Genomic DNA, 14,068 nt, shown 5'->3' with positions numbered 1-14,068 from the left:
CTATTTCTTTCATCTGAAATCCCAATCCAGATTAAATTGTATAGCATCATCAACCACTCGACTTGAAATTTAAGATACTGTAAATTCTATAGAAAACTCTCCCTCCAGTTTAATTCAAATAACCTATCATTTTTTTTTTGCTCTCATCAGCCAGAGATAAATATTCCTCTAATCCAAGACTCCTAATGACGCAGAGTGGACGCAGAGTGGACACAGAGGACACAGCAGACAGACAGGCCCAGAGCTTTTTATTATTATTTGGTACCCATGAATAAATAACAGGTGCTCGAGTGTTACTGTGTGCCAGTAGTCATCTTGCTGATTGAGAAACTAAAAGCACAAAAATGCCCCTGATTATGTTACATGCATAGTTATGTGCCCATATCATAATAAAGTGTGCTTTTTTTTTTTTTTTTTGGATAATGAAAACGTCGCCAATTTACACCGACAATGCACTCTGTACGTATAGTATCGTGTCATTGTGAGTTCTCTCTACCTTATAGTGAAGCGGTTACTGGTTTATGATAACCGTGATAGTTACTAATACGACCTGTACAGTGCATTTTAAAGGATAGATAGACGAGTGGCATGGTTGTGCAGTGGAGTCTGTCGCCGTAACAGTCACTGGCCTCAAGGGGGAGCTGTGAGACTGAAAATGATGACGTGAAGTCAGTAGAAGAAGGAGGCCGAGACGTCCCCCCCCCATTAATGTTCAGTGTTTGGCAGCCATGATGGCTCAAATGTGGTTGTCAGTTGCTTCACTGAAGAGTGTTGCTCCAGTTCAGCGAGTGCCCTCGGAGAAGTTAACACAAAAGTGGCGTACATTTAAAAAACACACAAACAAATTGAGCAGATTTTTCATTGTTTGTTGGAAATAAAAAAAAAAAAATAAGATGGGGATGAATAATCATGCAGTACAAAAAAACAACAACATAACACAAATGATCCCATATCGGGCAGCAGGCCTCACATGTGTCATGTGACACTCTGTCGTTGTCCCGTGGTTTTACCACCACTAGATGGACCCATGGCACTGGAAACATGGACACACACACACAGAGAGAGGGGGACATTTGACTGTGTGTGATGTCTGGAAGTTGTTAAAGGAGTGTGTGTTCATAACTATTTGTCTATTTGTGAAGAAACATGCGACCGTGCTGCGCGGATGCTACATTAAGCCCTTTTTTTACGCCAGATTTTTGGAATGTAATGAAGCATGGAACATTATCACTTCAAACAAAGTCACTTTTGTAGATGTAAATATGGGACGTAAAATTCAAATGAAAAAAAAAAAAACACAGGCATGGTCACATAATATCGTGAGCTTTATAAGAAACTGATATAAATTTCAACGTTATTAAAAAGAGGTTGGATATATATATTTATATTTCTTTAAAAAAAAAAGAAAAAGTGGTCTCATGCTTTATTTATTGCTAACTGTCTTGTGAGTACAGAGAAATATTTAAAATAGATTCATGTCTGTTGATGTTGCAGGAATATCTGAGTTAGGACTCTGGGCCCCAACTGTTGATCAATTAAAACAGTTTTTGGTTGTTTTTTTCGAAATGAGAGAATAATGTTGCTTTAAATGTCAATAATTTAACTTAAAACCAGTTTAGTTGACAAAAAGCCCGGCGACTAAGTGGTGAAATGAGGGCAGCCCTACTCTGGATGTGCTTATACTGTTATTCTGCATGCCATGTGTTGCATTTGTCGAGGTCCCCGCTTGAGAGCATTGTCCTTTCCTCAGTGGATCTGTTCGGGTCGTTGACGCCAGCGAGGCCCAAAGCTGCGGTGCCCGTGTGGCAGCAGTCCTCGGAGCACAGTGTCTGAGAGCCGCCACCGCAGCGGCTGTGTCCAGCCCAGCTTCACTGTCTGTGGCTCTGCCTCCGCCGCTCTGTGGCGGTCACCCTTCCGACAGGGTCTGGCTGAGCTTCTCCGGCACAGGCTGTGTCAGGACGACTGCATCAGGCCCGTCAGGCGCTTTCCCGTCAAAGACTTGCCCTGGAACACCAATTCGAAACGAGAGCAAATGACCAGACTGGGTTGCTGACTGTACAAGCGCCTTGCAAATCCCACAGAATGCAAATTCAACCCATTCACGTGACGTTATATCGTGTTATCTTATTCTCTCATTCACAGGTTAGCCACAGCCGAGTGTAATATGGTTACAACTGCAAAAAAAAAGCCACTGATAGTGAGGCAGCCAGAGTGTGGTTTGTGATATGAACAGCCCCAGCTCCAAATGACTTACCACACTGCGGGTGAACTTCTCCAAGGAGGTGCGTCGGCCCTGCTCAGTGTCTGCTGGCTGCTGTTTTGGGAGGGGGGTGGGGTGGGGTGGGGGGGGGGGGAGCAGGGTGAGTGTTAGGGTCAGGTATGGGTGTTTTGACCGGGGAGTTGAGAGTGAGGTTGTTAGTGAAGAGGAAGAAGGGGGGAAAAAGGGGGGGGGGGGGAGACCAGGCATTGCAGAAATGAGGGCCAAGGACAGTGGGGTGGGGAGGTGGGGGTTGCATTTTAAGAAATGGAAGAGTGTCAGTGACAGGCCAGCAGAGGGAGCAGTGTCCAAACAGGGAGAGGGGCAGAAAGCGAGCATGAACAAAGGCAGCTGTGATTGGCTGACACGCTCCATATTACACAATAAAAGCTACATGAGTGTTTGGCTGTGCATGTCTTATGATGATGGCATTAAAAACCTGCATGATGAAGTGAATGACATAGAAAAAAAAAAATCAACCTTAAGGGGAATACACATTCTTAATAAATCAGTATGAAACTTTATATGGGGAAACACTTTGTAAAAGTCTACTGTGAGACAATTCACAAGAGCAAATTTATGCATAATATAATGACTATTTTTACTGCCTTGTCTGTGACACATAATATCATATTCTGATGTTCATATATTTGATAAATAAATCATAGCCTCGTTAAAATATATACACATAAATCTTGTGTAAATGGCTGGAAACGACTCAAAATACATCAACCCACTCTCTGGGCATGACAGTGCTATACCATCAAGCTTGGTTCTGAAAACCACTTTTACGCTTAAGTGCTCAGTTGTACAATGTATGCACATATACTACGTTGTTCTTTTGACAGAATAATCGTTCTTATACTTCTTCTTTTTTGACCGATTTTGGACGACATACTATACTATGACTTTTTTGACCGATTTTGGACTACATACTATGCTATGACTTTTTTGACCACTTTTGGACAACATACTATACTATGACTTTTTTGACCGATTTTGGACTACATACTAACCTATGACTTTTTTGACCGATTTTGGACGACATACTATACTATGACTTTTTTGACCACTTTTGGACAACATACTATACTATGACTTTTTTGACCGATTTTGGACTACATACTAACCTATGATTTTTTTGACCGATTTTGGACGACATACTATACTATGACTTCTTGACCGATTTTGGACGACATACTAACCTATGACTTTTTTGACCGATTTTGGACGACATACTATACTATGACTTTTTTGACCGATTTTGGACGACATACTATACTATGACTTTTTTGACCGATTTTGGACAACATACTAACCTATGACTTTTTTGACTGATTTTGGACGACATACTAACCTATGACTTTTTTGACTGATTTTCGACGACATACAATACTATGACTTTTTTGACCGATTTTGGACGACATACTATGCTATGACTTTTTTGACTGATTTTGGACGACATACTAACCTATGACTTTTTGGACTAATTTGTGACGACATACTAACCTATGACTTTTTGCACTCATTTTGGACGACATACTAACCTATGACTTTTTGGACTAATTTGTGACGACATACTAACCTATGACTCTTTGCACTCATTTTGGACGACATACTAACCTATGACTTTTTGGACTCATTTTTGACGACATACTAACCTATGACTTTTTGGACTAATTTGTGACGACATACTAACCTGTGACTTTTTGCACTCATTTTGGACGACATACTATACTGTGACTTTTTTGACCAATTTTGGACGACATACTATACTATGACTTTTTCAACCGATTTTGGACGACATACTATACTATGACCTTTTTGACCAATTTTGGACGACATACTATACTATGACTTTTTTGACCGATTTTGGACGACATACTATGCTATGACTTTTTTGACTGATTTTGGACGACATACTAACCTATGACTTTTTGGACTAATTTGTGACGACATACTAACCTATGACTTTTTGCACTCATTTTGGACGACATACTATACTATGACTTTTTTGACTGATTTTGGACGACATACTAACCCATGACTTTTTGGACTCATTTTTGACGACATACTAACCTATGACTTTTTTGACTGATTCTGGACGACATACTATACTATGACATTTTTGACTGATTTTGGACGACATGCTAACCTATGACTTTTTTGACCGATTTTGGACGACATACTATACGATGACTTTTTTGACCAATTTTGGACGACATACTATACTATAACTTTTTTGACTGATTTTGGACGACATACTATGCTATGACTTTTTGGACTGATTTTGGACGACATACTATACTATGACTTTTTGCACTCATTTTTGACGACATACTAACTTATGACTTTTTTTGACTGATTTTGGACGACATGCTAACCTATGACTTTTTTGACTGATTTTGGACGACATGCTAACCTATGACTTTTTGGACTAATTTGTGACGACATACTAACCTATGACTCTTTGCACTCATTTTGGACGACATACTAACCTATGACTTTTTGGACTCATTTTTGACGACATACTAACCTATGACTTTTTGCACTCATTTTGGACGACATACTATACTGTGACTTTTTTGACCAATTTTGGACGACATACTATACTATGACTTTTTCAACCGATTTTGGACGACATACTATACTATGACCTTTTTGACCAATTTTAGAACATACTATACTATGACTTTTTTGACCGATTTTGGACGACATACTATGCTATGACTTTTTTGACTGATTTTGGACGACATACTAACCTATGACTTTTTGGACTAATTTGTGACGACATACTAACCTATGACTTTTTGCACTCATTTTGGATGACATACTATACGATGACTTTTTTGACTGATTTTGGACGACATACTAACCCATGACTTTTTGGACTAATTTTTGACGACATACTAACCTATGACTTTTTTGACTGATTCTGGACGACATACTATACTATGACATTTTTGACTGATTTTGGACGACATGCTAACCTATGACTTTTTTGACTGATTTTGGATGACATACTAACCTATGACTTTTTTGACCGATTTTGGACGACATACTATACTATGACTTTTTTGACCAATTTTGGACGACATACTAACCTATGACTTTTTGGACTAATTTTTGACAACATACTAACCTATGACTTTTTGCACTCATTTTGGACGACATACTATACTGTGACTTTTTTGACCAATTTTGGACGACATACTATGCTATGACTTTTCTGACCGATTTTGGACGACATACTATACTATGACTTTTTTAACCGATTTTGGACGACATACTATGCTATGACTTTTTTGACTGATTTTGGACGACATACTAACCTATGACTTTTTTGACAGATTTTGGACGACATACTAACCCATGACTTTTTGGACTCATTTTTGACGACATACTAACCTATGACTTTTTTGACTGATTTTGGACTACATACTAACCTATGACTTTTTGCACTCATTTTGGGCGACATACTATACTATGACTTTTTTGCACTCATTTTGGACGACATACTGACCTATGACTTTTTTGACTGATTTTGGACGACATACTAACCTATGACTTTTGCACTCATTTTGGACGACATGCTAACCTATGACTTTTTGCACTCATTTTGGACGACATACTAACCTATGACTTTTTTGACCGATTTTGGACGACATACTATGCTATGACTTTTTTGACTGATTTTGGACGACATACTAACCTATGACTTTTTGGACTAATTTGTGACGACATACTAACCTATGACTTTTTGCACTCATTTTGGACGACATACTATACTATGACTTTTTCAACCGATTTTGGACGACATACTATACTATGACCTTTTTGACCAATTTTGGACGACATACTATACTATGACTTTTTTGACCGATTTTGGACGACATACTATGCTATGACTTTTTGGACTAATTTGTGACGACATACTAACCTATGACTTTTAGCACTCATTTTGGACGACATACTATACTATGACTTTTTTGACTGATTTTGGACGACATACTAACCCATGACTTTTTGGACTCATTTTTGACGACATACTAACCTATGACTTTTTTGACTGATTCTGGACGACATACTATACTATGACATTTTTGACTGATTTTGGACGACATGCTAACCTATGACTTTTTTGACTGATTTTGGATGACATACTAACCTATGACTTTTTGGACTGATTTTGGACGACATACTAACCTATGACTATTTGGACTGATTTTGGACGACATACTATACTATGACTTTTTACACTCATTTTGGACGACATGCTAACCTATGACTTTTTTGACTGATTTTGGACGACATGCTAACCTATGACTTTTTGCACTCATTTTGGACGACATACTAACCTATGACTTTTTTGACCGATTTTGGACGACATACTATACTATGACCTTTTTGACCAATTTTGGACGACATACTATACTATGACTTTTTTGACCGATTTTGGACGACATACTATGCTATGACTTTTTTGACTGATTTTGAACGACATACTAACCTATGACTTTTTGGACTAATTTGTGACGACATACTAACCTATGACTTTTAGCACTCATTTTGGACGACATACTATACTATGACTTTTTTGACTGATTTTGGACGACATACTAACCCATGACTTTTTGGACTCATTTTTGACGACATACTAACCTATGACTTTTTTGACTGATTCTGGACGACATACTATACTATGACATTTTTGACTGATTTTGGACGACATGCTAACCTATGACTTTTTTGACTGATTTTGGATGACATACTAACCTATGACTTTTTGGACTGATTTTGGACGACATACTAACCTATGACTATTTGGACTGATTTTGGACGACATACTATACTATGACTTTTTACACTCATTTTGGACGACATGCTAACCTATGACTTTTTGCACTCATTTTGGACGACATACTATACTATGACTTTTTGGACTGATTCTGGATGACATACTAACCTATGACTTTTGCACTCATTTTGGACGACATACTATACTATGACTTTTTGCACTAATTTTGGACGACATACTATACTTTGACTTTTTTGACTGATTTTGGATGACATGCTAACCTATGACTTTTTTGACTGATTTTGGACGACATGCTAACCTATGACTTTTTGGACTCATTTTTGACGACATACTAACCTATGACTTTTTGCACTCATTTTGGACGACATACTATACTGTGACTTTTTTGACTGATTTTGGACGACATACGTCCAAAACATAAAAGTCATAACCTATGACTTTTTGGACTCATTTTTGACGACATGCTAACCTATGACTTTTTGGACTGATTTTGGACGACATACTAACCTATGACTATTTGGACTGATTTTGGACGACATACTATACTATGACTTTTTACACTCATTTTGGACGACATGCTAACCTATGACTTTTTTGACTGATTTTGGACGACATGCTAACCTATGACTTTTTGCACTCATTTTGGACGACATACTATACTATGACTTTTTGGACTGATTCTGGACGACATACTAACCTATGACTTTTTTGACTGATTTTGGACGACATACTAACCTATGACATTTTACGTGATTTTTGAGTTTGAAACACTGTTTTTTTCAGTTGGCTGTGTGGTTTGTGACGCTACTGTCAAGATACTGTCCTTTAGGAAACACTGGTTCGAATCCCATCAGTGACAAATACCTGAGACGTTTTGGATGACATGCTAACCCATGACTTTTTGGACTCATTTTGGACGACATACTATACTATGACTTTTTGGACTGATTCTGGATGACATACTAACCTATGACTTTTTGGACTAATTTTTGACGACATACTATACTGTGACTTTTTTGACCGATTTTTGACGACATACTAACCTATGACTTTTTGGACAAATTTTTGACGACATACTAACCTATGACTTTTTGGATTGATTTTGGACGACATACTAACCTATGACTTTCTTGACTGATTTTGGATGACATACTAACCTATGACTTTTTGGACTGATTTTGGACGACATACTAACCTATGACATTTTACGTGATTTTTGAGTTTGAAACACTGTTTTTTTCAGTTGGCTGTGTGGTTTGTGACGCTACTGTCAAGATACTGTCCTACAGGAAACACTGGTTCGAATCCCATCAGTGACAAATACCTGAGAAGTTTTTGGATGACATGCTAACCCATGACTTTTTTGACTGTTGTTGGACGACATACTAACATATGACTTTTTTGACTGATTTTGGACGACATACTAACCTATTACTTTTTTGACTGATTTTGGACGACATACTAATCTATGACATTTGAGGTGATTTTTGAGTAAGAAATACTGTTTTTTTCAGTTGGCTGTGTGGTTTGTGACGCTACTGTTACAATACTGTCCTTTAGGAAACACTGGTTCGAATCACATCAGTGACAAATACCTGAGACGTTTTTGGATGACATGCTAACCTATGACTTTTTTGACTGTTGTTGGACGACATACTAACATATGACTTTTTTTGACTGATTTTGGACGACATACTAACCTATTACTTTTTTGACTGATTTTGGACGACATACTAATCTATGACATTTCAGGTGATTTTTGAGTAAGAAATACTGTTTTTTTCAGTTGGCTGTGTGGTTTGTGACGCTACTGTTACAATACTGTCCTTTAGGAAACACTGGTTCGAATCACATCAGTGACAAATACCTGAGACGTTTTTGGATGACATGCTAACCTATGACTTTTTTGACTGTTGTTGGACGACATACTAACATATGACTTTTTTTTGACTGATTTTGGACGACATACTAACCTATGACTTTTTTGACTGATTTTGGACGACATACTAACCTATGACATTTCAGGTGATTTTTGAGTATGAAACACCGTTTTTTTCAGTTGGCTGTGTGGTTTGTGACGCTACTGTTACAATATTGTCCTTTAGGAAACACTGGTTCGAATCCCATTAGTGACAAATACCTGAGACGTTTTTGGATGACATGCTAAAGTCATAGTATAGTATGTCGTCCAAAATCAGTCAAAAAAGTCATAGGTTAGCATGTCGTCCAAAATCAGTCAAAAAAGTCATAGGTTAGTATGTTGTCCAAAATCAGTCAAAAACAACATAGGTTAGTATGTCGTCCAAAATCAGTCAAAAAAGTCATAGGTTAGCATGTCGTCCAAAATCAGTCCAAAAAGTCATAGGTTAGTAAGTCGTCCAAAATCAGTCAAAAAAGTCATAGGTTAGTATGTCGTTCAAAATCAGTCAAAAAAGTCATAGTACAGTATGTTGTCCAAAATCTGTCAAAAAAGTCATAGTATAGTATGTTGTCCAAAATCTGTCCAAAAAGTCAAAGTATAGTATGTCGTCCAAAATCAGTCAAAAAAGTCATAGGTTAGTATGTCGTCCAAAATCAGTCAAAAAAGTCATATGTTAGTATGTTGTCCAACAACAGTCAAAAAAGTCATATGTTAGTATGTCGTCCAAAATGAGTGCAAAAAGTCATGGGTTAGTATGTAGTCCAAAATCAGTCAAAAAGTCATAGGTTAGTATGTCGTCCAAAATCAGTCAAAAAAGTCATAGGTTAGCATGTCGTCCAATATCAGTCAAAAAAGTCATAGGTTAGCATGTCGTCCAAAATCAGTCCAAAAAGTCATAGGTTAGTATGTCGTCCAAAATCAGTCAAAAAAGTCATAGGTTAGTATGTCGTTCAAAATCAGTCAAAAAAGTCATAGTATAGTATGTTGTCCAAAATCTGTCAAAAAAGTCATAGTATAGTATGTTGTCCAAAATCTGTCAAAAAAGTCAAAGTATAGTATGTCGTCCAAAATCAGTCAAAAAAGTCATAGGTTAGTATGTCGTCCAAAATCAGTCAAAAAAGTCATATGTTAGTATGTTGTCCAACAACAGTCAAAAAAGTCATAGGTTAGTATGTCGTCCAAAATGAGTGCAAAAAGTCATGGGTTAGTATGTAGTCCAAAATCAGTCAAAAAAGTCATAGGTTAGTATGTCGTCCAAAATAAGTCAAAACAGTCATAGGTTAGTATGTCGTCCAAAATCAGTCAAAAAAGTCATAGTATTGTATGTCCTCCAAAATCAGTCAAAAAAGTCATAGGTTAGTATGTAGTCCAAAATCAGTCAAAAAAGTCATAGTATTGTATGTTGTCCAAAATCAGTCAAAAAAAAGTCATAGGTTAGCATGTCTTCCAAAATCAGTCAAAAAAGTCATAGGTTAGTATGTCGTCCAAAATAAGTCAAAACAGTCATAGGTTAGTATGTCGTCCAAAATCAGTCAAAAAAGTCATGGGTTAGTATATCGTCCAAAATCAGTCAAAAAAGTCATAGGTTAGCATGTCATCCAAAAACGTCTCGGGTATTTTTCACTGATGGGATTCGAACCAGTATTCCCTAAAGGACAGTATTGTAAGAGGAGCGTCACAAACCACACAGCCAACTGAAAAAAACACCTTATAAACTCAGAAATCACATGAAATGTCATAGGTTGGTATGTCGTCCAAAATCAGTCAAAAAAGTCATAGGTTAGTATGTCGTCCAAAATCAGTCAAAAAAGTCATAGGTTAGTATGTCGTCCAAAATCAGTCAAAAAAGTCATATGTTAGTATTTCGTTCAAAATCAGTCAAAAAAGTCATAGTATAGTATGTTGTCCAAAATCCGTCAAAAAAGTCATAGTATAGTATGTCGTCCAAAATCAGTCAAAAAAGTCATAGTATAGTTTGTCGTCCAAAGTGAGTGCAAAAAGTCATAGGTTAGTATGTAGTCCAAAATCAGTCAAAAAAGTCATAGGTTAGCATGTCGTCCAAAATCAGTCAAAAAAGTCATAGGTTAGTATGTCGTCCAAAATCAGTCAAAAAAGTCATAGGTTAGTATGTCGTCCAAAATCAGTCAAAAAAGTCATAGGTTAGTATGTCGTCCAAAAACTGTCAAAAAAGTCATAGGTTAGTATGAAGTCCAAAATCAGTCAAAAAAGTCATAGTATTGTATGTTGTCCAAAATCAGTCAAAAAAAGTCATAGTATAGTATGTCGTCCAAAATCAGTCAAAAAAGTCATAGTATACTATGTCGTCCAAAAACTGTCAAAAAAGTCATAGGTTAGTATGTCGTCCAAAATCAGTCAAAAAAGTCATAGTATACTATGTCGTCCAAAAACTGTCAAAAAAGTCATGGGTTAGTATGTCGTCCAAAATCAGTCAAAAAAGTCATAGGTTAGCATGTCGTCCAAAATCAGTCAAAAAAGTCATAGTATTGTATGTCATCCAAAATCAGCCAAAAAAAGTCATAGGTTAGTATGTCGTCCAAAAACTGTCCAAAAAGTCATAGGTTAGTATGTCGTCCAAAATCAGTCAAAAAAGTCATAGTATTGTATGTCGTCCAAAATCTGTCAAAAAAAGTCATAGTATAGTATGTCGTCCAAAATCAGTCAAAAAAGACATAGGTTAGTATGTCGTCCAAAATGAGTGCAAAAAGTCATAGGTTAGTATGTCGTCCAAAATCAGTCAAAAAAGTCATAGGTTAGCATGTCGTCCAAAAACTGTCAAAAAAGTCATATTATAGTATGTCGTCCAAAGTGACCTAGAAAAAGTCATAGTATAGTATGTTGTCCAAAATGACACCTAAAAGTCATAGAGAATTTTCGGACATTTTACTATACTATGAAATTTTTGTAGGATTTTGGTGTCATGCTCTATTACAGATGTGTATGCTATAAAACTATAACAATAAAGTCATGCACAACTACATACTAAATTACACTACATACTATAAGCCAAAGTATGGGTACTTAATTCCACTACTGTCACTAACAGCATCTAGTTTTTGATACTGTAATAATGCAATGTAGCAGCTGTGTATTTTCAAATCATAAAAATAACCAAAACAATGATGAGAGATGCAGCTGTGAAGGTTTATATAAAAAAAGAAAAGAAAAAGTGATTTCAGGATCACCTTCTTTCTGGCAAACAGGAGGTCCTGGTAGATGTTGGATCGCAAAAAGCGTGCATAGCTGTCACTTTTCATTAGTTGGAATATGTGCTCCTGCAGGAGGAGGAGAAAGTGATCAATTTAGATAAGAGAAGTGTATTAACATGATATGAAGAGAGCTCTAATTGTGGTAACGCACTGAATGCACAGTGTAATAGTGAAAGCTGAGCGTGTTGACATGAGTATGAGACAGAGCTGAGTAATGTCTTGCCAGTGGGAGGCGTTCCACGTCACACACCACCTACCCACTTTGAAACCAGAGGAATCCATGGTGAACCAACCGGACAACCTATTCATGGCGTTAGCAGCCTCATTAGATCCTGGCACAAACACACTCCCTCATTCTTCTCTCCTTCTATTCTTTCATGCTTTCTCATTCATTCATTTGTGTAACATGAGAGGGATGTGAGGGTTCAGTGTATGTGTGTGTGTGTGTGTGTTGGAGTGGAGTGTTGTGGATAAACCCATCTGAACCCAGTCCAAGGACAGTCAAATTTTGAATTTTGAATAATGAATTTTAAGCCTAGACATGCACCACTGACACTGTATGTGCTTGGTGGCTGTTTAGCCTGGTTGCAAAGAAACAACATAGCCCACCTGCGCGTCCTCGTAGCTGTATCTTCCCGGGTCTTTAAGGTTCTGGCTGGTGCGCTCGTAGCTGTGAGAGTCCAGGTTGATGGAGCTTGGTGCTCCCTCGGCCAGAAACTCCTGCCAGATCTCCTGCGCCCTGGCGGACACGTCCTGGAGTGGCCGTCGCTTCAGATCCTGCACTGCCAACCAGAACCTACAAACAGTAACGTGTGTCGTCAGCATCAGCAAATTCAATCAGTACTATCTGTGTTTCTAAAAATATTTACAAGTTGTAAATCCTTATAAATGTAACACTCTTAATAATTTGTGAAATAAAAATGCTCAAAAGAGATCTATATATAGAGTCTCACCTCAGGTTCTCTGAGCTGAACTCTGACTCCAGGAACTTCAGGAACTGGTCACGTCCCACAGGGTCCTTCAATGCCTCGTCCAGAGAGAAGCCCCATCTCTTCACACGCTGCTGACTGGGCTCACGACTGCCCACAAAACAACACATAAGACAAGAATAGAACTGAATAAAATACACAGAGCGTGTACATTGAAATGTCCAATATCATCCTTTATAGTCCTCAACAATTGGTTTATACATTCTCAAGCTCACATCCCACCACGGCTCCTCTGACCTCACCTTGCCTCTAAGTCCCAGAAGGACGTGTCGTCACCTATCCAGGGGTTGGATGGCTCTGTGGCCGACACAAAAGGGTCGTACTCCATAAACTGCTCTGTGTAGCTCATGAGACTGTCGGCTACTTTGGAGACCTTCATACAGTGTCTGTCCAGCTGGATGTTCAAGAAGGTAATCTGGTGGAGAGGGACAGAGAGGGACAGAGAGAGTGATGAGGAGGCTAAATACGGTGGCAGCTCATCGGTCTCCCACCTTGACTGCCGTTGATGGATGATGACGGATGCGTGAGGAAGGCAGCTGGTAATGACCTGAGGAGGAAACTGTAACTCAGAGAATTACCTCCTTCTGTACGTCCTCTTTGGTCGGCTTCCTGGGCTGAGAGCTGCTGTGGATGGGGCTCGGCTGACTCTGGCCGTCATCCGGTACTCCGTACACCGACTGGAGAGTGTCAAGAAAGAGACATGCTTTATTTTTATAGAGAATATTTTTTGTGTGAAAACCTACTGAGTGTGCTACCATCAAAAAGTGTTTTTTGTTTTTTTTTGTTTTCCATTCCTTTTGTCTTTTATTTCTCTTCCTTTTGTGCACATATGGTTAGTGGTGTGTTTGTTCCGCT

General features: G+C 38.0%; 1 protein-coding gene across 4 annotated transcripts in view; it reads right to left on the bottom strand.

Annotated features, from left to right (window-relative positions):
- Positions 1-1,051: 1,051 nt before the first annotated feature.
- LOC131445267 (regulator of G-protein signaling 6-like) overlaps positions 1,052-14,068 on the bottom strand; it is a 43,428-nt gene continuing 30,411 nt past the window's right edge. For 2 of the 4 annotated variants that reach the window (XM_058616220.1, XM_058616221.1), the window contains exons 11-17: positions 13,792-13,890; positions 13,456-13,628; positions 13,178-13,303; positions 12,834-13,020; positions 12,201-12,290; positions 2,255-2,314; positions 1,052-2,004 (exon numbers count right to left, since the gene is read on the bottom strand). In XM_058616220.1, the coding sequence (XP_058472203.1) occupies positions 1,954-2,004; positions 2,255-2,314; positions 12,201-12,290; positions 12,834-13,020; positions 13,178-13,303; positions 13,456-13,628; positions 13,792-13,890 (786 nt within the window). In that variant the 3' untranslated portion in view covers positions 1,052-1,953. The remainder of the gene's footprint in view (positions 2,005-2,254; positions 2,315-12,200; positions 12,291-12,833; positions 13,021-13,177; positions 13,304-13,455; positions 13,629-13,791; positions 13,891-14,068) is intronic. The other 2 variants (XM_058616222.1, XM_058616223.1) reach the window with 2 other exon arrangements.

This window comes from Solea solea, chromosome 18 (assembly GCF_958295425.1).
Source record: "Solea solea chromosome 18, fSolSol10.1, whole genome shotgun sequence".
Classification (NCBI taxonomy): Eukaryota; Metazoa; Chordata; class Actinopteri; order Pleuronectiformes; family Soleidae; genus Solea; species Solea solea.
This window is presented reverse-complemented; position numbering and strand designations above follow the sequence as displayed.